The sequence below is a fragment of the Gadus chalcogrammus genome, chromosome 8, assembly GCF_026213295.1.
Source record: "Gadus chalcogrammus isolate NIFS_2021 chromosome 8, NIFS_Gcha_1.0, whole genome shotgun sequence".
Taxonomy (NCBI): domain Eukaryota; kingdom Metazoa; phylum Chordata; class Actinopteri; order Gadiformes; family Gadidae; genus Gadus; species Gadus chalcogrammus.
Genome location: NC_079419.1, coordinates 13,767,184 through 13,789,460, shown reverse-complemented (window position 1 = coordinate 13,789,460; position 22,277 = coordinate 13,767,184). Strand labels below are relative to the sequence as shown.

Sequence of the window (22,277 nt, the reverse complement as noted above, 5' to 3'; positions counted from 1 at the left end):
AGTGGTGGGCATGGCTTCGAGGGCTGACCCAATCAACGATCACAACAGCCTCCTGGTGCCAGTTCAGTCTGAATGAATGTCATCAGCATTTATGCGTCAGCAGATAGCGATGCTTGGAAGTTGTAATCTTTTAAGACCTAAAGACTCCCATAGATCTGTTTAATCGTTTTGTAAAAACCTTTGAGTTGGGTTAGGTACCTCTCTGGTGTTGCTTTCAAGACCAACCACGCAAAGACATTATCACAGGGTGCATCGATGTTTGCATAGACCAAAAAACTCATATATAGCGAGTATTAGTCAATAAGAATAAGAATTACTAGGCAAATGTCAGTGTTTTCAGCAGTTTATTGCAAGAACAGACACAGCTGTCATATATGTGTTTTATGGCAGAACCAGAGCAAACCAGGTGGGAAACATTTAAAGGTTACTGCAAGCCCCAGATTTCAAAAGAACCACACACCACCCATGAGCTTGATCAATATCTTCTTCACGGCGATTCCTCCATTTAACTTAAACCACGTACAACACAAAGACAACCATGTAACCGCCTGGAGACCGGTTGACAATCTTTTTGCATTTACGACAGTTTTTTTATATACGATTTGATGAAAAATAATGGTTTGACGATAGACAGCCAATAATTCAACAAGGTGGTACGACTTGAAAATTGACTTCAAAATGCAGCCAGCTTTTCCCTAGATTTCATTGGTCACCAGTTAACATCCATGTCCTCGAGAATCTCCTTAAAAGCCTCCTCCTCCACCAGAGAAGAGGAGAAGGAGTAGTATTTCGTGTGTCAGAGCATCATTCTCACTAATTCATAGTTTTCATGGTACCATCTGAATAAGTAACTCAGGTACAACTCTAGCTGAACGCAGGTGGTGGAGCTGGTAGAGGTGGTGTTTGGGGGGCTTGACTCTCTCGCTCCCCCAGTCCTTCGCTCTCTCTCTGGGCAGCAGGCGAGAGCACTGGGCCAGTCCTTCCTGGAGCTCCCAGTCCGTGCGCCCCGGCCTCATGAAAAAGGTGTCCCGTGACGTCTGCACCCTCCTGATTGGTGGAGGAGTGTGGGGAGGGTCTTTAAAAGGGCATGTCCTTGGAGATCTGCCGCGCAACCTGCTCCTCCTGGCTTTCCTCCGGCTCCTCCTTCCTCTCCCTGTTCCAGTCCTTCAGGCCCTCCGGGAGGGAGGTGTCCTCCTCCGAGCCCCCTGTCCCCTCCACAAAGTCCTCGTAGGTGGACTTCTCGGCGAAGGGCCGTGGGCCCAGCAGCTCCACCATGTCCTCCTTGTTGAGCACCTCCTTCTCCAGCAGCCGCAGCGCCACCTGGGGGAGGGGAGGGACAACCGCGTCAGCGTGTATAGCGGCAGGGGAACAGAACCTGGCTGAGTGGGTGGGTGGGTGGAGGGCTGAAGGTGGGCCTAATTTGGGCGTTCCTCTTTAGGAAAGATTTGAATAGAGGTCAGCTGGCCAGGCATCATTTGATTGTTTGGTTGAGATAGAAAGGGTCTCAACGACAGCCGATGGTTGGTCATTACAAGGACTCCGATTCACTTTTAAATAGAAGTTGATTGTAAGATGGAGAGCACTACAGAACCAGACATCGTTTGTACAGGCTAGGCTAACTGAGTGCTGAATGCCCCTTTACCTGCTAGCACCCTGCTACGTAAGCTAACCTGCATGACCTTTGCTTGGTTCAGTTAGTTTGACCCTGATCCTTGTCCAACAGTATACAAAGAAAATAAAAATGTAAGCCTACCAGCCTCAATCCAGTTTGAGTCACTTGGCCTGTTAAACAAGTCATAATACCTTTATATTAATTGATTGTATTATAAAGCACTTCTCTAGGGTACCCAGAGCCCTTAACATAGTGGGCGTTAGTGCGGGCGTGCAGGGCATGACGAACCCCTCCTCCAAGACCAGTGGAACCAGAAGACGCTCTCACCTTCTCCACATCCGACTTCTTCTCCACCAGTAGCGCCTGCGTGCGCAGGTAGGCGTCGTTGATGAGGCCGCGCACCTCCGAGTCGATCAGCCGCGCGGTGGCCTCGCTGTAGGGCTTCTCCAGCACCATCTCCCCCTGCCGCGGCAGGTCGAACGACACCTGGCCCACCTTTGAGTTCATCCCGAACTGGACGATCTGGAGAAGGAACACCAAACACACACACACACACGGATCAGCTACCTGCAGTATTCCTCTGACAGTAGGTTTGAAGCCAGGGCATCACACCTGCAGCGGAACCGTTTCAACACGCACAACGGCCCCTGGCACCGTGACGCCGTCTTCATCACAACTCAAACCTAACTACATCCTCAAAATAAGTATGTACACCGAACAAACACCATGATCTCCTCTACACCTTGACTGCATCTACATCCCACACATGGCCATAGTGCATCAGCATGGGACTCTTCATAACATCCCAGACAGAGCCGATCCTAAAGAATGCCAACACTACATATGATATATATAATCGTTCTACTGACCGTGGAGTAGGGGAAACACATAATAACGTATAATAGCACCACTGACCTGGGCGTATGCGCTCTGGGTGACCATAGAGTATAAGATAATAGACTGAATAATAGTAAAGTAAACATTAGTACTACGTACCTGGGCGTAGGCGCTCTGCGTGACCTTGCGGAGGTCATCCTGCGCCCCGGTGGTGATGCGTCCGAAGAAGATCTCCTCGGCCACGCGTCCCCCCAGCGTCATGCACATCCTGTCCAGCAGCTGCTCCGCCGTGTACAGGTACTGCTCCTTGGGCAGGTACTGGGCATAGCCCAGACCCTTCCCCCGCGGAATGATGGAGACCTGCGCACGCACACACACACACACGCACACACACGGTCAGTACAGTTCATCCGTCAGCCTGAGAGTACGCCGGAAAACAAAGTCAAACAGGAAGTCCAGCAGCAAGCGACATTTACATATTATTTTCCTATCCATTAGCCTGAAAGGAGAGTTGACCTTACTCGTGGCTAGTGTGGCTTGTTGAGGCACCGTCTGGTCAACGTTTGTGTTATTACGTTTGTAGAAGAGTCGTGTTGGGCAAGAATGTGTGGCGCGATGCAGCAATATGTAGAAGTGCATGTAGTATCAAGTGTGTTGATGAAGTGTAAGTGTAGAAGAGTTGTGCAGTGGTATCACTGTGAGTTGGAGAATTGTGAGTGCGGGAGTGAGAGAGTGAGAGTGTGTGGGGGAGTGAGTGAGAGTGTGTGGGGGAGTGAGTGAGAGTGTGTGGGGGAGTGAGTGTGTGGGGGAGTGAGTGAGTGTGTGGGGGAGTGAGTGAGGGGTATGTGGGAGAGTGAGTGAGAGTGTGTGGGGGAGTGAGTGAGTGAGTGAGTGAGAGTGTGTGGGGGAGTGAGTGAGGGGTATGTGAGTGAGTGAGTGAGTGAGTGAGTGAGTGAGTGAGTGAGTGAGTGAGTGAGTGAGTGAGTGAGTGAGTGAGTGAGTGAGTGAGTGAGTGAGTGAGTGAGTGAGTGAGTGAGTGAGTGAGTGAGTGAGTGAGTGAGTACTTTGAGCAGCGGGTCGGCGTGCTCCAGGTACCAGCCCGCCACGGCGTGTCCCGCCTCGTGGTAGGCCACCGTCTTCTTCTCCTCGGGCTGAAGGACCTGGGTCTTCTTCTCCAGACCTGCACAGCCGAGAGGAACCATTAGGTACCAGTACCAACAGAAACCAGTACCAACCAGAACCATCAGGAACCAGTACCAACCACAACCAACAGGAACCAGTACCAACAGAAACCAGTACCAACCAAAACCATCAGGAACCAGTACCAACAACAACCAACAGGAACCAGTACCAACAGAAACCAGTACCAATCAGAACCATCAGGAACCAGTACCAACCACAACCAACAGGAACCAGTAACATCAGGAACCAGTACCAACCAGAACCAACAGGAACCATAACACAACCAGTACCATCGTAGTGTCCTGTCTGTCAGTACACGTGTGTGTGTCAGTACATATATGTGTGTTTGGCTCAGTACATTTGTGCATGTATGCGTGTTTGTGTCAGTAGGTGTGGGTCCGTCCATGTTTGTGTATCCCTCCAGGAGTGCGTCACCTCCGATCACCCTCTCGATGGCCTGCTCAAAGTGCTTCTGGTCGATGGAGTCCGCCAGATGGCGAGCAGCGATCAGCGCCGCCTCGTTGCACACGTTGGCGATGTCAGCGCCTACACACGCACGCGCACACACACACACACACACACACACACACACACACACACACACACACACACACACACACACACACACACACACACACACACACACACACACACACACACACACACACACACACACACACACACACACACACACGATACATAGAAAGAAGAGCAAATTTAGAAAGATTCTAGATCAAAGACCTCCCGGGACGAAGCACGCGGTCTTCCAACTCCACCTCTCATCGAAGGTGATTACCTGAGAACCCAGGTGTGAGGGCGGCCATCTTCCTGGCCAGAGCGTCTTTGTCCATCTTCTGGTCCAGCTTCAGAGGCCGGAGGTGGACCTTAAAGATGGACGACCGGCCCTTGATGTCGGGATGGCCTGTGTGACAGAGGAGACGGGTCAGAGTCCAGCCAGAAGGTTTGTTGTGGGTCTTATTGTTCTGTCCTTACGGCCGACCACAAACAAATGGAGTTTCTGCGTATTGGCAACAACGCAGGGGTTTCTGGCCTTCAGGTAAACATCGCCCTCCTTTATGTAGGGATAAGTGCTTTGTGGGGGGGGGATGAAACTGTATTCAAATTCTGTGAAACTTTATTCTGAGATCTGCTAGAGAGGAGACTGGTGTATGAGTGCATTAGATGAGTTAATTTCTACGATTATTGTCTGCTTTTTTCCATTTAGGATCCTTATCTGTCCTAGATGCGAGATCTCACTCATGAAGTGAGATCTCGCTAGAACCGGTTCTAGCAGCCGTCTCAGCTCACTAGCTAGCACCCTGGCTCCTCACCGATGTAGATCTGCCGGTCGAAGCGGCCGGGCCGCATCAGCGCAGGGTCCAGGATGTCGGGTCGGTTGGTCCCGGCCAGGACCACCACGTTGGTGGCCGTGTTGAAGCCTGAGCAGAACACGAGGAGATAAGGGTCTCTTTAGCGCTGCCTTTATCGTTGTATCCACGCATCAAATGGTTCGCTATTTTTACACACGCACGCACGCCAACTGTCGTTAGGCTGAGTTCACGGATGGCGTGAATAGATGACTAATGTGGTGGGGAAATACACATGTCAGTTTCACAGAGACAGCCTCACGCAACACCTCGTGACTGCATGCAAAAATCAATGTATCAGATGTTTTTCGCACGTTTTCACCCTTGAGAAACTTTTGTTTTTAAGACCAGCTGCTGGTAGAGTGCGTCAACCCTTTGTAGACACTTGGGTAGGCTAGGTGCTACCGTGGGGGGTTGCTAGGTGCTACCGGGGGGGGGGGGGTAGCTAGGTGCTACCCCCCCCCACACACACACACACACACACACACACACACACACACACACACACACACACACACACACACACACACACACACACACACACACACACACACACACACACACACACACACACACACACACACACACACAGCAGGGGGGGGGGGGGGGGGGGGGAGGGTTTCAGTTCGCAATAATATATACAACCATCTGATGCCGCCGTTTCTATTCCATCAAAAGGCTTTATGGCACGACTATTGATGTGAACCGTATCACCAATGCATTGTTTATCTTTATTTTTTGTCCATGATGGGAGTATGTTTTCTTTCCCTACGAGAGTTTTGTACTTTGTTAATGCATAATAATAATTAAAAAAAGTATACATTGGTAGTCAAGGCGGGGCCCTATTTTTGTTAACCATACAGTGCTGGGGGAATCACTGTAGCATAGTTGGAATCAATCCTAAAGGACATCTGTGCGGCTCTTCATGAATACCTTCGTTAGGTAGACGTTAGTGAACAGCACCAAGTCATGGACTCTGCAAGCACTCTCTGAAGGCGTGGGTGTGAGGGGGTCCGTCCTACCGTCCATCTCCACCAGCAGCTGGTTCAGGGTGTTCTCCTGCTCGCTCTGGCCCCCGAAGTTCCCCCTCCCCCTCTTCCGACCCACCGCGTCGATCTCGTCGATGAAGAGGATGCACGGCGCGTTCTTCCTCGCCAGGACAAACAGATCTCTGACCTGACAGAAGGAAATGGGGAAGAGAGAAGATAAGTATATTGATGGAGTATGTGTTATACTTGAATACAGTGTGTGTGTGTGTGTGTGTTACCACAGTGTGTATGTATGTAGTGGTGTGTTATAATACAGTGTGTGTATTGTATAATAGTACCGTGTATGTGGTAGGGCTTTGACCTTTGCCCAAAAATCATATTAGAAGTTTGTTTGTTTATTAATATTAATATTCAAATATTTATTAATAATATTTTGACCATTAAATGCCTTCAGCAAGACCTGGATTGGGCTTCGCGAGATTGGTGTACCGCGTTGCTATGGTTACCGGTCTTGCGTGTTCCAACGGTTTATTAGGGTTCTTATAAATCACCGTCTAATCAATACTTCATTCACTGCCTCTTCCGTGGTCATTACAATATTATGAATGGACTGCGTCAGGTTCTCCGATGTCTCTCCCTCTTGGCCTGCCCATAACAGGTTCGAATATTAATGGCTGTCTAAAATTCGTTCGAATTTTGTTTTATATTTTGATATTCGAATTATATTCGAATAACGAAGTTCAGAGTCAAAGCCCTAGTATGTGGTGATGTGTTACCATATAATGCAGTGTGTATAATGTATAATAATACAGTGTGTGTGTATGCGGTAGTGTTTTACCATATAATGCAGTGTGTATAATGGATAATAATACAGTGTGTGTATTACAATAGTGTGTTACAATATAATGCAGTTTGTATATTGTATAATAATATAGTGTGTGTTTGTATGTGGTAGTGTGTCACCAGATAATGCAGTGTGTATAATGTATAATAGTACAGTGTGTGTGTGTGGTGATGTGAGGCTCCAGGGGGACTCCTCACCCGGGCGGGGCCCACGCCCACAAACATCTCCAGGAACTCGGAGCCGTTGACGGTGATGAACGGGACGTCTGCCTCCCCCGCCGTGGCCTTGGCCAGGAGGGTCTTCCCCGTGCCGGGGGGCCCCGTTAGGATGGCCCCCTGAGAGGGGGAGAAAGAAAGAAAGAAAGAAAGAAAGAAAGAAAGAAAGAAAGAAAGAAAGAAAGAAAGAAAGAAAGAAAGAAAGAAAGAAAGAAAGAGCTTTGTTAGTTGAGAGTAACAAGGGCCTAAAGAACACAGTGACTTTTAATTCACATGAGCTCACAATGCCAGAGCGCTCATCACACAGGACAGAGGTCTACCGTGGCCGGATATGAGGGGCAGGATTTTTGTCGGGTTTGATACTTTAAAATAATTCTAGCTTACTCTCCAGCTGGTCTCTCCACATGCCTACCCAAGTCCACCCCCCCCCCCCCCCCCAACACACACACACACACACACACACACACACACACACACACACACACACACACACACACACACACACACACACACACACACACACACACACACACACACACACACACACACACACACACACACACACACACTTCCCTAAACAAGGGTGAGGTTGGGGGGCCCCGGACTGACCTTGGGGATCTTGGCCCCCAGGTCCTGGTACTGCTTGGGGTTCTTCAGGAAGTTGACGAACTCCATGATCTCCAGCTTGGCCTCCTCGCAGCCCGCCACGTCCTTGAACTTCACCTCGATCTCCTCCCGCAGCACCTTGGCCGTGGTCTCGCTCACGCTGAACAGCCCGCCCATGCCCCCCCGGCCCGGACGCCCCCCCCCCCCCGGCCCCCGCCGCACCATGAAGAGCAGGAAGCCGATGATCAGCACCGTGGGGAGCATGCTCAGTAGGAACGTTCTGGAGGAGAGACGGAGGGACGGAGAGAGAGGGACACGCGTTAGATCACCGGATCCACCTCCATCAGTCGGACCAGTAGGACCAGTAGGAATGACAGGAAAAGGTTGACAGTGCTGGTTGGTTTACAGTGCTGGACGGTAGTGCATGTGTGGCAGGACAGTGTAGGGGCAAGGGTAGGTTCAACCTCTCTGCCATAAGGTACTGGGATCTATCTTTATGACCCAATTAACTGTAAGTGAGTTTTAGACAAACATATCTCGTACTTTTTAAGATTAAATGATAGTAGGTGTGTGGCGGCAGGGTAGTGTAGTGGCAGATTGGTTGTGGGTTCGATCCCCCATGTCCACACTCCTTGAGCGATACGCCCTATCCCCTACCGGCTCCTGGATGACGTGCATCTGTCTATCTGACCGTGGCTCTGGATGAAAGCGACAGCTGGACGGTCAGAGGTAGTGAGCAGTGGGTGGGTGCCGTCGGTATGGCTGGACGGTCAGAGGTAGTGAGCAGTGGGTGCCGTCGGTACGGCTGGAGGGTCAGAGGTAGTGAGCAGTGGGTGGGTGCCGTGGGTACGGCTGGACGGTCAGAGGTAGTGAGCAGTGGGTGCCGTCGGTACGGCTGGAGGGTCAGAGGTAGTGAGCAGTGGGTGGGTGCCGTCGGTACGGTAGTGGGCTCCTCACCCGTCACTCTCCGTGGAGTAGACCACGGGCAGGCGCTTCTCCCCCTCGATGCCCAGCTCGTACTGCGCCGTCTCCAGGTTCCTCTCGAACGTGTCCACGCTGCCGATGTTGAACCACACGTACTGGAAGCACAACACAGCAACACAACAACACAGGAACGGAATATCAGAGGTGCTGGGACCGTGGGTGCTGTAGGACATGTGATTACTCTGCACCCTGGCTCTGGGAGCCTCCGCCCCCCACCCCCCCCCACACACACACACACACATCTCCATCAATGAGACACACTACTTAAAAAAGCTAAAAAAATCTCAAACCCAATTTGTACAAGTCATCTAACTCTGTTTTTATCCCGTCTGCTCTGTTAATATCCGTTTCCTCCGGTGGGTTTCTGCTTAAGAGTGTGTTCGATGTCATATCTAGTTACTTCTAATTTTATATGTTTACCAGAACGATAGATAGATAGATAGATAGATAGATAGATAGATAGATAGATAGATAGATAGATAGATAGATAGATAGATAGATAGATAGATAGATAGATAGATAGATAGATAGATAGATAGATAGATAGATAGATAGATACACACACACACTGTTCTACAACTGTGACCTGGAAAATCCTAAAAGGCTTGGTAAAATGTATACACTGATGTATGCATTATTATCATCTTAATCATCGTCATCTTCTCATATTGAAACTATCACTCACCCCATCGACGGGCGTCCCCGGAGTGGACACCACCTTGACGTAGCGCTTGTTCACCACCTCCAGCCGCTCCACCTGTGGAGACACCACACCAGTTCATCACTGGGAAGAAACTGGCTCAACCCTGCCCGGCAACACAGATCCCATCACCTTAGAGATGGTCCGAAATGAACCAATCACACAGCTCCAGCGTGAGAAAGGGGCAGGCTAATGAGTGGTTTAGGTGGCTCCACTCCCAATTGTACTAACGAATTAAAACGGGATGAAACCCTGCGTCAGGACAAAGCCTTCGGTTTTGAAAGGGCGTGGGAACCTTACCGTTCCTTTGGCGAGGCAGTTGTTGACAAAGTCCTTCCAGGTGACCTCGCGGCCTCCATCCCGGAGCAGGTAGGTGACGGTGCCCCCGAACGCGACCGCGCTCAGGAGGACCAGTCGGAACTCTTTGTCGTCCCAAGGCACATCACCCTGGCAACAACAGCGTTTTGGCGTCAATGCCACAATATCGGCCAAGGCTTCGGCACTCGTGTGATGCGTTAATAAACGTGTGATTAATGTTTGTTTGAGGGACAGGGTCATTGACCCTCTAACCTTCTGACCCTCGTGCCTTCATCATTACATTCTCAATGACATCATCCCACCATTACTATGGCCCTAGTGACGTCAACCCTCTCAGAGGTCTCACCTTCTGCAGACGACTCTGCCAGGTGGAGTCCTCTTTCCGGGCTCCCCTCTTTCCTCCTCCCCCTCCTCCCGAGGCCCCTCCCCCTCCTCCTCCCGATCTCCCAGAGCTTTTCGGCCCATTGCTTGGCTTGGCCTCTGAGGGAGGGAGGGGGCGGGGCAGAGGGGTATGTGTCAGTATGTCATCAAGCAGTATTCAGAGTGGAGAGTAGCAGTCTTTAGCAAGATCATAAAAAGGTGGTTGAGGAGGAGGGGGGGTACCTTTGGCCGCTTCAGCGCTGGACGGTGTCTTCTTGCCCTCGGGGAAGTACTTCTCGAACCCTGATACAGGAAGAGACCCGGCGTTACCTCAATAGAGACAACAATGTCGACTTGTGTGGTCATGGCAACAGCCATGTGCATTGCAGACACCGGTATTGGTCAAACCGCCACCTTTCGTCGGGGTCGTACCTTTCGGAGGTTTGGCGCAGAAACGTCTCACAGCTCCTAGTACCGCGGCTAGCACGGTATCTCCCTCCGCTACGGCCCGGCTCCCGGTGGGACTTAGCACCTACGGGCCGCACCGCAAGACGGCCGTTATCTTCTGTAGTTACCCATAATAAAGCGTCTGTGTTTCACAACAGGTGCTTCTAGAGTTACAGACTGGTCAATCAATATGGTCCAAAACGTTAACACATGCGACAGGTGTCGACAATTAACTGTGCCGTGTGTTTCGACGAGTTACTGCTGGTGTGTCTGCAACCAGCCAATGTACTGTTACAACTGTTATACAACTGTCATTATGTGAAAATGAATGACTTGTCACACCGTGAGCACTGGTCTGTGGTGGAAGCTAACACACAGCGTTTACCTCGGAGCAACCACACGACCCCATGAACATAATGTTAATGGCATCAAACATTTCAGAGATCAGGTATTACAGGTGTTATTTAACAGAGGTCAAGATGTTTATTGAGCAGACTAGACGTCAGTGATACCAAATAGGCAGTTTTGTCTGCTGACAGTGAAAAAAGACAGTATTACACATCTCAGGTCTAGTTTGGCCATTTGTTGTGCAACCCAGCTTCACTTGTCAGAGCAAAACAACAGCATCAATGTCAATGCGGGGCCTCTGGTCCACAGCGGCAGCACGCTGCGAGACAACACAAAGTCACGGACACGCCACGTCCTGTTTCGTCCGCACACAGACCTCTGCAAAGGCTGTAACCGTAATACGGACACGCAGTATGGGTCATTTAGATTCATTGGACACTTGATTTCTTGAGCGGATCGTTCAAAACGTGCGAGAGACACATACCAGGCGCGAAGTGCTTGGAGCCACTGCGACATGGGGCGGCAGCAGGCGTCTCAGCAGGTGCCTGCACCCCTCCGATAGCCGGAGGTACCGGTGGGCCATCGTGGACCCTCAAGATTGTTTAATTTGAGTGAGACGTTTTGATAACAGGAGCAATACTGTCGCGGTCAAACACCGAGGAAAAGTCCCTTTCCATGGCCCAACTCCTGCGCCATCTTTACTGTTATCGAATGGAGACGTGAGCTGCGCGATGACGTTTTCAATGTGACGTAAACCATTTGTTACCCAATATTAACTTTTGTGAATTACCTTGTTATAAATCTTTGTGGGTCTGCCCCTTTATTGGACCATTCTTAAGAGCGGTAATTAATCAAGAAATCAAAGCAAACATATTACTATTAATACATTTACGAACACTTATTCTCATTAGCATTATTATTATTATTATTATTATTATTATTATTATTATTATTATTATTATTATTATTATTATCATCATTATGACATTAATTTCAAACATACCACTGTATTCACTCATGTACTGCTTCCCATGTAGAACAATGTGTGAATGTTATATAGAATGGGTGGTTTTAGAGCGCCCTCTGGTGGTGAAAGTACTCAGACATGTTACATAGTAACTGTGCCAGTTCGTCTATTGGCCAGCAGGGAGCGACATGCGGCGGCGTGAAACTACTAATGACACCAGACGAAGAAGTGCACTGTTGCAGTTGCACTTCGGGAAGGAAAAGATGGCGTTCGCCGGGGCTGCTCGCCAGAAGTGAAGCTGCTGTCATCGGGGCTATTCTGTCCGTTCATTACTCATATAGCAAGCAACCAGACTATCGTACTTCAACATTTTACGAGTGCGGATGTTTGCAAACTATGAGGTAATCTGTTCAAAACACACACTGTCATTACTCTACCGACACCCAGCGACCTATGTCCGACCGCTGGAAGCCCATTAGCCACTCCAACCCAAAGTCAGTTCGTGTATTTTTAGACCGTGTAACCAGTAATAAAACCATACTCGTTTTGTCCACACAATGGATCATGACTACACGGCTGTTAACACAGGTTGGAGGGTGGATCTGGAAACTTTCTAATGTGAAAAGATGCCCATGGCTGCACGACCAAGGAGCCAACGTAGTTAGAGACGCTTAACGTCAATTATTTAAAAATAGGCCATCAATGGAATTGTAGCTGTGGGTGCCACTTGCAAAGAAACTCGAGTTCACACTTGGATCGACTAACAATCTGATGAAACTTGACGTTTCAGAGCGAATGGCCCAGGGCTAGCAGGGAGCTAGCAGTAGCTGCACTCAGGCTTCGTTTCTCTAGTTGAACACCTCAGATTGCCTTAGAGAAAAATGTAAGTATGTTCATTACATGCTCACTATGTATCGCTTTTCTCTTTACCTTTTGCACATATGACTTTAACAGAAATGTCAAGCTCCTTGACTTGTGTCTTTAAGTCCCCTAGCTCACTGTTAACGTTCACTTGCATCAGCCAACGCCTTGATTGTCAGCGTGAATCATTTCACATACATCCGATTTTAAATTGACCCTGTATGTGACCCTGCTATGGTTGGGGTTGAGGGGATCCATCTGATGGAAACGATCGAGTGTTTCATTGCAGTGAATGACGTCAGCTTTAGTCCAGCAAGAATTAAAAGCCCTGCGCCCTGGGATCTATTACGAATATTGAATTGTATGAACGATAATAATGTGTATACTATTAAGCCAAATTATTAGTTATTACTTTTTCCAGTACAGTGCGTTGATGTTTGGGTTTTGAATGGACTTTGTTTAACATTGAATACAGATCTATACGCATGCGTGTTGAAACATGTTGCTAGATTGTGAATGCATACCGGTTGGTTAGGAGGATTATGCATAGGAAGGGTATATGAGAAGCTACAACCGTGAATGCATAGACATGTAGGCACTCGTTGTATTTAGTAATATTTGATTTGTGGTGGCCATGATGCTGTTGCCATGGTGGGTGTTTGACCCGCTTCTTTCCATCTCCAGATTCAGTAACATAAGGAAACGGGAGGATGCATTAGCATACTTTGTTGGAAACTAATGTTAACAGCATTAACAGCAACATCAGATCCTTAACCAGTAGCACTGCAGATTAGGCTTCATGGTAGAGTTTCAACTGAAGATCAACTCTTATCCTATAACTCAAATTATTTGACATACAAATGCAGAGCAACCTATAATAAAATGTAATACTAGAGCCAATACAGGATATAGTTGCATAATTAGTGTTTGAATCTTCTGCTGAAAGGTGGACTGCTTTCAAAGAATGGATTACTTGCCAGGTTAATGCCTGTTTCTACTGTACTCTGCTTGTTGTCCTGCTGCGTTCGCTATTGTTTTGTGTGTCTCACCTTCTCTGACTCTATCACAATGCCTCTCGCCATCTGTACTACCTCTTGACCGTCAGGATGTAATGTCTCTCAAGTCTCAACCATTTATCCCCTCTCGACTTTGTCAGACTCTGTCTAAATGTGTTTAGCCATATTACCACCTCCTCCTGTTAGTCTAACTGTCTGTCAATGTTTCTCTCAATTCAATGCAACGGGTCATTCAGCATGGGCCAAACTATCAAAAAGTAGATTAGGCTTCAAATATGGAAATGATCAAACCACAACACAATAACCCTCTCCCTCTCCGTCTCTCTCTCTGTCCGTCTGTTTGTCTGTGTGCGCGTGCAGGTGTAGTGAGTGCTGCTGCCCCTCTGGGCCAGCTTCTGGACTATGCTGCGTCTCCTCTCTGGCTGGAAGCTCCTGAGCTCCGGCAGCCTCCACCTCCCCTCCTCCCTCCGCACCCTCCCCCGCCTCGGGCCCCTCCCCCAGGCCGCCATGTACACCACGCGCCTCTACAGCTCCGCCGGCGCCGGTGGGGGTGGTGGGCCAGCCGGGGGTAAGCCGGCCCGCAGGACACAGCTCTCAGCAGGTGGAGGCGGAGCTATGACCATGATGGAGAACCACCACCACCACCACCACCACCACCCCTCCGCCCAGAGCCCCGCCTACCCCCTCTACCAGGGCCGCGCAGAGCCTCACCGCGGGCCCCACTTCCACGGCCATCACCCACCCCACCACTACCACCCACACCCCCACCACGCCCCGCCCCCTGCACACCTGGCCCCGCCCACACACCTGGCCCCTCCCCTAGTCCCACCCCCGCACCTCCACCACTTCCAGCAGCAGCACGCCCACCTGCACCACCACCACTACAGCCAAGGGCCCGCCCTGGGCGGTGGCGGCGGCCTGGCCTCGGGGCGCAAGAAGACGTGGAACTTCATCCAGGAGAAGATGAGCTACGACACGTTCTTCACCCTCAAGCGGCTGATCGAGCGCTCGCACCGGCCCGACGAGGTGCTGCGCTGGGTCACCCAGAACCCGGGCAAGATCTCCCACAACCACTACCCCATCGCCCTGCACAAGATCAGCCAGCTGCTGCAGGGCGGAGGCGGCGGCCCAGCGGCGGGGACGGGATCCTCCGCCGCCTCCGACGGCGGGGCTGCGACAGGGGCGGCGTCTGGCCCGCCCGGAGCGGGAGGAGCGGAGGAGAGCGAAGGGCGGGACATCCTGGAGCAGCAGGACTTCCAGACGCTCTGCGACGACATCATCGGCGACTGCGCCAAGTTCGACAACTTCAGCGTGGTCAACTGTCTGTACGCCGTGGCGGCCCTCGGTGAGGCCTCCTTCCGGCCCTCACTGCACTCAGATTTAAAATCCCACGACATAGGGATGAGAGATATGAGTCTGTTACTTTAACTCAACACATCACTACTCAAGGAAGGACAGTGCAGGGTTTAGTGTATTAGACTTCAGAACCCCAATGAGCGCAGGCTGCACAGCCTACCTGTAGGCGATTGCTGTTTTGGAACCATGATCACTAAATCTGGCCTGAGATGTTTTGCAGTTCCCATTTCATATGCAAGGATAAGTTAAGTCACGATGTCCCTTATCAATCCCTCTACCTTCTCTATTCTATGCACTGGTCTGTATCTGCCTGTACTGGTAAATGTGGCTCTGTACTTGTCTACGTCGGTGTGTACGTTACACGCTGTGTGGTGGTGCCCTCCCCAGGCCTGCCCAGCGACTGCAGGGTGGTGGAGGTGCTGGAGGCAGAGTGCCAGGCCCGGCTGGGCCAGTTCAACCAGAAGGACGTGTCCATGGTCTTCAGCTCCAGCATGAAGCTCCACCTGGGCTGCCAGCACCCGCTGACAGAGGCCTGCCTGGCGGCACTGGAGAAGAACCTGGAGCGCGAGCGCCACCCCCAGACCCTCTTCCTACTGCTGTCCTACTACCGGCTGAAGCTACGCACGCTGCAGCCACCAGAGGGCGCCAACGGCCCGGCCGCCTCCAGCCCAGAGCTGCTGCTAGCTAACAGGTGGGTGATAGGAGGAGTACTGGGTACGCTGGTGATGTGGTTCCGTGGGCTGTCTGGGTCAGTATGTACTGTGTATTGTGTCAGTATCTATTCTGGTGCTGTATTACTCAGCGTGTGTGTGTCTGAACATACTACTACGTTACTATGTTACTGTGTTGTGTGGATGTGTCAGAACATACTCTAGTACTGTCTGTTTTGTGTTGTTTATGTGTCAGTATGCAGAACTCAGTTACTGTGTGTGTGTCAGTATGGAGTACTCTTGTTACTGTGTGTGTGTTTGTGTGTGTGTCAGTATGTATTACTGTTACTGTGTGTGTGTGTGTGTGTGTGTGTGTGTGTGTGTGTGTGTGTGTGTTTGTGTCAGTATGTAGTACTCTGTTACTGTGTGTGTGTGTGTGTGTGGGTCAGTTTGTAGTACTGTTACTGTGTGTGTGTGTGTGTGTGTGTGTGTGTGTGTGTGTGTGTGTCTGTTAGTATGTAGTACTCTGTTACTCTGTCTGTGGTGTGTCAGTATGTAGTACTCTGTTACTGTGTGTGTGTGTGTGTGTGTGTGTGTGTGTGTGTGTCTGTCGGTATGTAGTACTCAGTTACTGTGTGTGTGTGTGTGTGTGTGTGTGTGTGTCAGTATGTAGTTCTCAGTTACTGTGTGTGTGTGTGTGTGTGTGTGTCAGTATGCAGAACTCTGTTTCTGCGCTTTGAGTGTGTGTCAGTTTTCAGTACTCTGTTACACACACACACAAGCTGTGTGGGTGTGTCAGTACGTGCTCCGTTTCACTCCCTCCCTCCCCTCGCAGGAAGATCCTGCGCTTGGTGAAGCACACGCTGGCGAGCGTGAGCGGCGTGCGGGAGCAGGAGATGGCGCTGCTGGACGAGATGCTGGCGGCGTGCGTCCGCGAGGCCAGCAACAAGAGCCTGGAGCTCATCTTCAGCTCCCACCTCTTCTACCAGAACCGGCAGGAGAGGTTCATCGCCAGCCTGGCCAGTACGGACCACACACGCACGCACGCACGCACACACGCAACATAGCTAGGACGTGGTGTAGAAGGCTAGTAGGGTTGAATCAGAGCATCGTCCACTGTGGGTTCACTTAATCCCGGGCATTCTCAACCTCTCTCCTGCCATGTTCGACCCTGAAAGGGGGGGTTCCGTTGAGCAACAAAGAAAGTTTGCAGTAAAAGGAGCATTACGGACACATAAGTTCTCATTACCAAACCAGAAAAGTGAGATCATTCTTCAAACATTGACATGGTCAAATAGGAACAGACGAGGCATGTAGACATGCAGACACAGTTTTGAAAACGATGTTAATCAAATCATCGTGTAAAGCCATCCTTTCAACTGCTGTGACCTACTTAATGGGCGACCCGCGCAATTTGTAAACCACCGACCTGGCCGGATCAGAACACGGAACCTGGCCGGTTGAGAGCGTACTGTGTAAAGGAACGAGCCTCGGTTAAGGTGCAGAGACACGGAGCCGGCTGCGAGCGTTCTGAGATGACGGTGTGTCTCCTGCCCTTCCCTGCAGAGGAGCTTCCTAAGAAGGTGGACAGCATCACGCCCTACACCATGGCCCTCATCGCCAAGTACGTGGCCCGCCACCGCCTGCGGGAGACCCAGTTACTGGACACCATCGCAGACTTCCTGGTCAAGAAGGCAGAGTACCTGGACAGCAAGGTGAGGGACCGGAGCCCCCGGAACCACCCCTTGTTGAGGGAATGTATAAAGTGGTGGGACCTCGTTAACATTGTTGCCATGCAATTTAAAACTGGGTCATATATCATTTATAGGACCTTTTATATAATCATCATCGTTATATTATTAAATGGTAATGCAAGTGATATAACCGTGTTAACATTGTGACAAAGCGATTTAAAACAGTGTACCTGTTTGGGTTCATTTTCTTCCTGAAAAGGCAAATCTACATAGCCTACCATTCAGAAAACGTAATATTTTTCTGAGTTCCTGGTCTCTGATCGGCTGTTGGATGTCGATTCCTCTCTGATCAGATTTCGATTCCTCTCTCTGATTGGCTTTTGAACCCCCTCTCTGATTGGATGAGGATTAGTCCCTCTGATTGGCTGTTGAACCCCCTCTCTGATGTGTCCCCAGGTGATCCAGAAGCTGGTGTTCCCCTTCAGCAGGATGAGCTACCGGCCGGCCAACGAGCAGCAGCTCTTCTCCAAGCTGGAGGTGGTGCTGGAGCTGAAGGCGCTGAGCTCGCCGCTGGCCACCGTCAACATCCTCATGTCCCTGTTCCAGCTGGGCCACTTCCCCTCCCTAGTGCTGCACCGCGTCTTCTCCCCCAGCTTCATCAGCAACGTCACCAGTCAGTACACCCCCACACAGGACAGACCCCCACACAGGACAGACCCCCTCACGGGACAGACCCCCTCACAGGACAGACCCCCTCACAGGATAGACCACCACACAGGACAGACCACCACACAGGATAGACCCCCACACAGAACAGACCACCACACAGGATACACCACCACACACACACACAGTTACACAAATCAACAGTACCCATACCAGTCAACACATTCATACACAGATCCCAGAGTGTTGAGCAGGACACCCTAACTGGTCCCGAGCTGCTGGCTGTCGCCTTGTATGAATGGGTGAATGAATGTGTTTATGAATGGGTGAATGTGAGGCACTAACAGTAAACACTAACAGTAAACACTAACAGTAAACACTAACAGTAAACACTAACAGTAAACACTGACGGTAAACACTAACAGTAAGCACTAACAGTAAACACTAACAGTAAATACAAACAGTAAACACTAACGGTAAGCACTAACGGTAAACACTAACGGTAAACACAAACGGTAAACACAAACGGTAAACACTAACGGTAAACACTAACGGTAAACACTAACGGTAAACACTAACGGTAAGCACTAACAGTAAACACTAAGGGTAAACACTAACAGTAAGCACTGACAGCGCTCTGGTCTGGCCACAGGGTAGAAACATTGCGTTATAACTAGAGCTGTCAGTTAAACGCGTTATTAACGGCGTTAACGCAAACCAATTTTAACGGCGTTAAAAAATTTAGCGCGCGATTAACGCAATTGTTTTACTTAAAAAAAAACTAAAAAATATATATATTTTTTTTTTCTTTGGCTCAAAACATAGAAGCAGTAGCCTGACTGCTATGTTCAAATGACATTTGTTCAAAGCAGTCGTTTAATTGCACTATAGGCTATTTTTTTGTATCGTCCTGTTTTGATCAGTATATGCCAATGTTGTTATCAATAAAAAATCATTTGCACAAGGCAAGCCGATGCACTTCACCATGTTGATAAGATAATTAAAATGAGAAGAATTATGGGACAAAAAAATGAAGGGATATTTAGCATAGAAAAATAATTTGCGATTAAACGCGATTACCGGTAATCGTGAGTTAACTGACATTAATGCGATTAATCACGATTAAATATTTTAATCGCTTGACGGCTCTAGTTATAACTGCAGTCCGTTAACCCCGTCATGCCCCGCCCCCTGCAGACAGCCCGTACGCGCTGATCGTGCGGCGCTACCTGTCCCTGCTGGACGCCACGGTGCAGCTGGAGTACCGGGACTACACGGGCCCCCGCCTGCAGGACGCGCACAAGGTGCTCATGTTCGACCACGCCCTCACCGCCGACGAGGTCAACCGCAAGTACAGGTGAGCCGGGGGCATGAGGTCACAGGTAGGCTAGGGGAGGTCCAACACACAGGTAGGCTGGGGGAGGTCCCACACACAGGTAGGCTGGGGGAGGTCCAACACACAGGTAGGCTGGGGGAGGTCCAACACACAGGTAGGCTGGGGGAGGTCCAACACACAGGTAGGCTGGGGGAGGTCCAACACACAGGTAGGCTGGGGGAGGTCCAACACACAGGTAGGCTGGGGGAGGTCCAACACACGGGTAGGCTGGGGGAGGTCCAACACACGGGTAGGCTGGGGGAGGTCCAACACACGGGTAGGCTGGGGGAGGTCCAACACACGGGTAGGCTGGGGGAGGTCCAACACACAGGTAGGCTGGGGGAGGTCCAACACACAGGTAGGCTGGGGGAGGTCCAACACACAGGTAGGCTGGGGGAGGTCCAACACACAGGTAGGCTGGGGGAGGTCCAACACACAGGTAGGCTGGGGGAGGTCCAACACACAGGTAGGCTGGGGGAGGTCCAACACACAGGTAGGCTGGGGGAGGTCCAACACACAGGTAGGCTGGGGGAGGTCCAACACACAGGTAGGCTGGGGGAGGTCCAACACACAGGTAGGCTGGGGGAGGTCCAACACACAGGTAGGCTGGGGACGTTAAGTACAATATTGTGTCTTCTCTCTGATCGGCTGTTGTGTTGTCTGCTCTCTGATTGGCTGTTGTGTATGTGGGTTCTGATTGGTTGCTGCGGTTGTCAGTTATAAGGGTCTGGTGGCTGAAGCTCTGAGGCAGCTGGTGGGAGAACAGAGCTACAAGCAAGACGAGGTGCTGGCTCCAGGATACTACACAGGTACGCTGCCCATATGGGTAGTAGAACTACTAACAGTACTGTGAATACCATCGTTAGTACCAAGAATGCTACCATTAGTAGTCTGGTAGTTAATAGTGCTGATTGTTCATGCCAGTTTAATAATAAAGCTCTTTGGATGCATTTATATTTATAAGTTGCCTGATCTGAGATCCGAATCTCTGGCACAAAGACGTTCTCGGGGCCCGCCTTCAGTCCGCTTATGTGTGGTGATGTCACTTCCTGCAGACTTCCTGATCTTAATGGACGCGTCGGGGCGGATCCTCCCCGTTCGGCCCGGAGCCGGCGTGCCCCCGCCCACCTGCGTCGCCGTGGCTACGCCCAAGGCCGACGGTGCGGTTTCCATGACAACGCTGACCTCGGACTTCCAGAAGTTCTCCCCGTTCAGCCCGCTGAAGGGGGAGGGGCCGGACCCGGAGGGGGCCGTCCCGGAGCCCTTCCTCCCGCTGCACCTCCGCGGCTCCCCGGGCCCCAACGGCGCCGGGGGCCTGGCGGAGTACAGCTCCTACTACGCCTCGGGGCCCGACTACTACTCCGGCCTGGCCAAGGACGCCTCCCTGGAGAGCCAGGACAGCTCCACGCTGAGCAGCCCCCCCTCCGACAGCCTGGCCCCCCCGCCGCCGCCGCCCGGGGCCCCGGGGCCCGACTCCCTCTTCCAGTTCTCCATTGGTCAGATCCTGGAGGAGGAGGAGTCAGGGGGAGTGGCGGCTCCCCCCTCCGGGCAGGAGGCGGACTGCGAGCTGCAGGGGTTCTACGAGGGAGTGGCCTATTCTGAGAGCTCTGCCTCCGAGGGTCCGGCCACAGCCCCCCTCTCCGGGGGGCACCCTGCGGAGAGGAGCGATGCGGACGTCGCCGCCGGCGACCTACGGACCATCCGCAGGTGGGTGGGAACATCCCAGTGTCACCTACGTTGGTCTCATGGTGCTTTTTGGTGGACCGTTTCCCACAATGCATTTGGTTTGTGCAGGGTGGTGATGTCTGTGAACGACAAGTGGCACTACTGTCACAACTCGGTGGTGCTGGTGGGCTCACGCGCCATGAGGGACCGCCACCTGCAGCTCCTCGGCTACATCATCCTACAGGTCTCTCACACTCACACACACACACACACCCCTTGGTAGCCAGTACAAAAGGCACTGAAACATGTCAGAATGTGGTTCTGGAAGCAGCAGAAGCATGATCCATCCCCCTGTCTTCCTCTCTGCAGCTGCCCTACCAGGAGCTGGAGAAGCTCAACGGCATCGAAGAGGTGAAGCAGTACCTCCACAAGAAGCTGCTCTCGGTGCCCTTATGACAGCAGACCGGCCGGGGGGAGGGGGGGGGGCAGATGAGGGGGCTGCTGGTGGTAGTTTGAATTTGAGATTAAAGGGGCTTTATAGAATCATGCTCTTGATAAGAGGGACATTTTTCTAGATGGTTGACAACTATCTTGTGTTCAGCCGAGTAGAAATGTTATATTTCAGGGGGGGATATAAAAAAAAAGGAATAGCATTTGTTGTTTTAACCGCCATCCTGTCCAGAGACAGCGGGTCCGAGACGGATAAGCACTGCGGCGGCGGTTAGCGTAGCACAAACCGTTCTCGTCCGTCTGCGACGGAACCTCGCAGCTCAATAATCCAACAAACTAATGTTTGTGGCCGGGAGTTTTTAACGTGACAGGTAAACCATTTGTCTCATGACATAAAAAACAAACATGTATTTGATATTCTAGGGACAAAAAACAAAACTGTGGGTTGCTTGGGGAAAAAAAAGCGTTTTCCCATTTTCCCATGGGGACAACCAAATAGGTTTTTGACTAATCATGCTGGCAAACTAGCGCCGCGCTGATGCATGTCTGGGGAAGGTGGGGGGGATTGGGTTAAGGGTAATCTGTGGATGGGGAAGAGGGTTTCCAATGGGACACTAATCCGTCAATGTGGGGGGTTTATATGTGGCTCATTCATGTGTGTGTGGAGACCAATCTTGTAAATCATTGAGTGACCCTTGCGCTCCACTTTTGCTGGGGGATGGATGACGTTACTATGGTAACGACGCCGTCTCCCCGGGGGGGGGGGGG

The 22,277-nt window shown here is 51.0% G+C and overlaps 2 protein-coding genes across 4 annotated transcripts; one reads left to right on the top strand and one right to left on the bottom strand.

Annotated features, from left to right (window-relative positions):
• Positions 1 to 214: 214 nt before the first annotated feature.
• On the bottom strand, positions 215 to 11,531 carry LOC130387981 (AFG3-like protein 2). Its single transcript, XM_056597272.1, has 17 exons — positions 11,294 to 11,531; positions 10,447 to 10,546; positions 10,258 to 10,317; positions 10,001 to 10,134; positions 9,637 to 9,783; positions 9,322 to 9,393; positions 8,610 to 8,731; positions 7,656 to 7,932; positions 7,029 to 7,166; positions 6,021 to 6,174; positions 4,963 to 5,070; positions 4,428 to 4,553; positions 4,067 to 4,177; positions 3,514 to 3,629; positions 2,609 to 2,809; positions 1,940 to 2,134; positions 215 to 1,320 (listed from the first exon to the last, which is right to left on the bottom strand). Exons 1-17 carry the CDS (start codon positions 11,390 to 11,392, stop codon positions 1,078 to 1,080), a joined length of 2,403 nt encoding a protein of 800 aa, XP_056453247.1. The 5' UTR covers positions 11,393 to 11,531; the 3' UTR covers positions 215 to 1,077.
• Positions 11,532 to 12,004: 473 nt separating this feature from the next.
• LOC130388184 (uncharacterized) lies at positions 12,005 to 22,242 on the top strand. Of its 3 annotated transcripts, XM_056597556.1 has the most exons (12): positions 12,005 to 12,177; positions 12,567 to 12,659; positions 14,014 to 14,998; positions 15,397 to 15,700; positions 16,495 to 16,682; positions 17,226 to 17,374; positions 17,810 to 18,026; positions 19,217 to 19,376; positions 20,112 to 20,203; positions 20,450 to 21,101; positions 21,189 to 21,303; positions 21,429 to 22,242. In XM_056597556.1, the coding sequence occupies exons 3-12, from the start codon at positions 14,056 to 14,058 to the stop codon at positions 21,513 to 21,515; spliced, it is 2,907 nt and encodes a 968-aa protein (XP_056453531.1). In that variant the 5' UTR covers positions 12,005 to 12,177; positions 12,567 to 12,659; positions 14,014 to 14,055; the 3' UTR covers positions 21,516 to 22,242. The 3 variants fall into 3 exon arrangements, with proteins under 3 accessions (XP_056453531.1, XP_056453533.1, XP_056453532.1); XM_056597558.1 differs by lacking the exon at positions 12,567 to 12,659; XM_056597557.1 differs by having other exon boundaries at positions 12,005 to 12,659.
• The last annotated feature ends 35 nt before the right edge of the window (positions 22,243 to 22,277 follow it).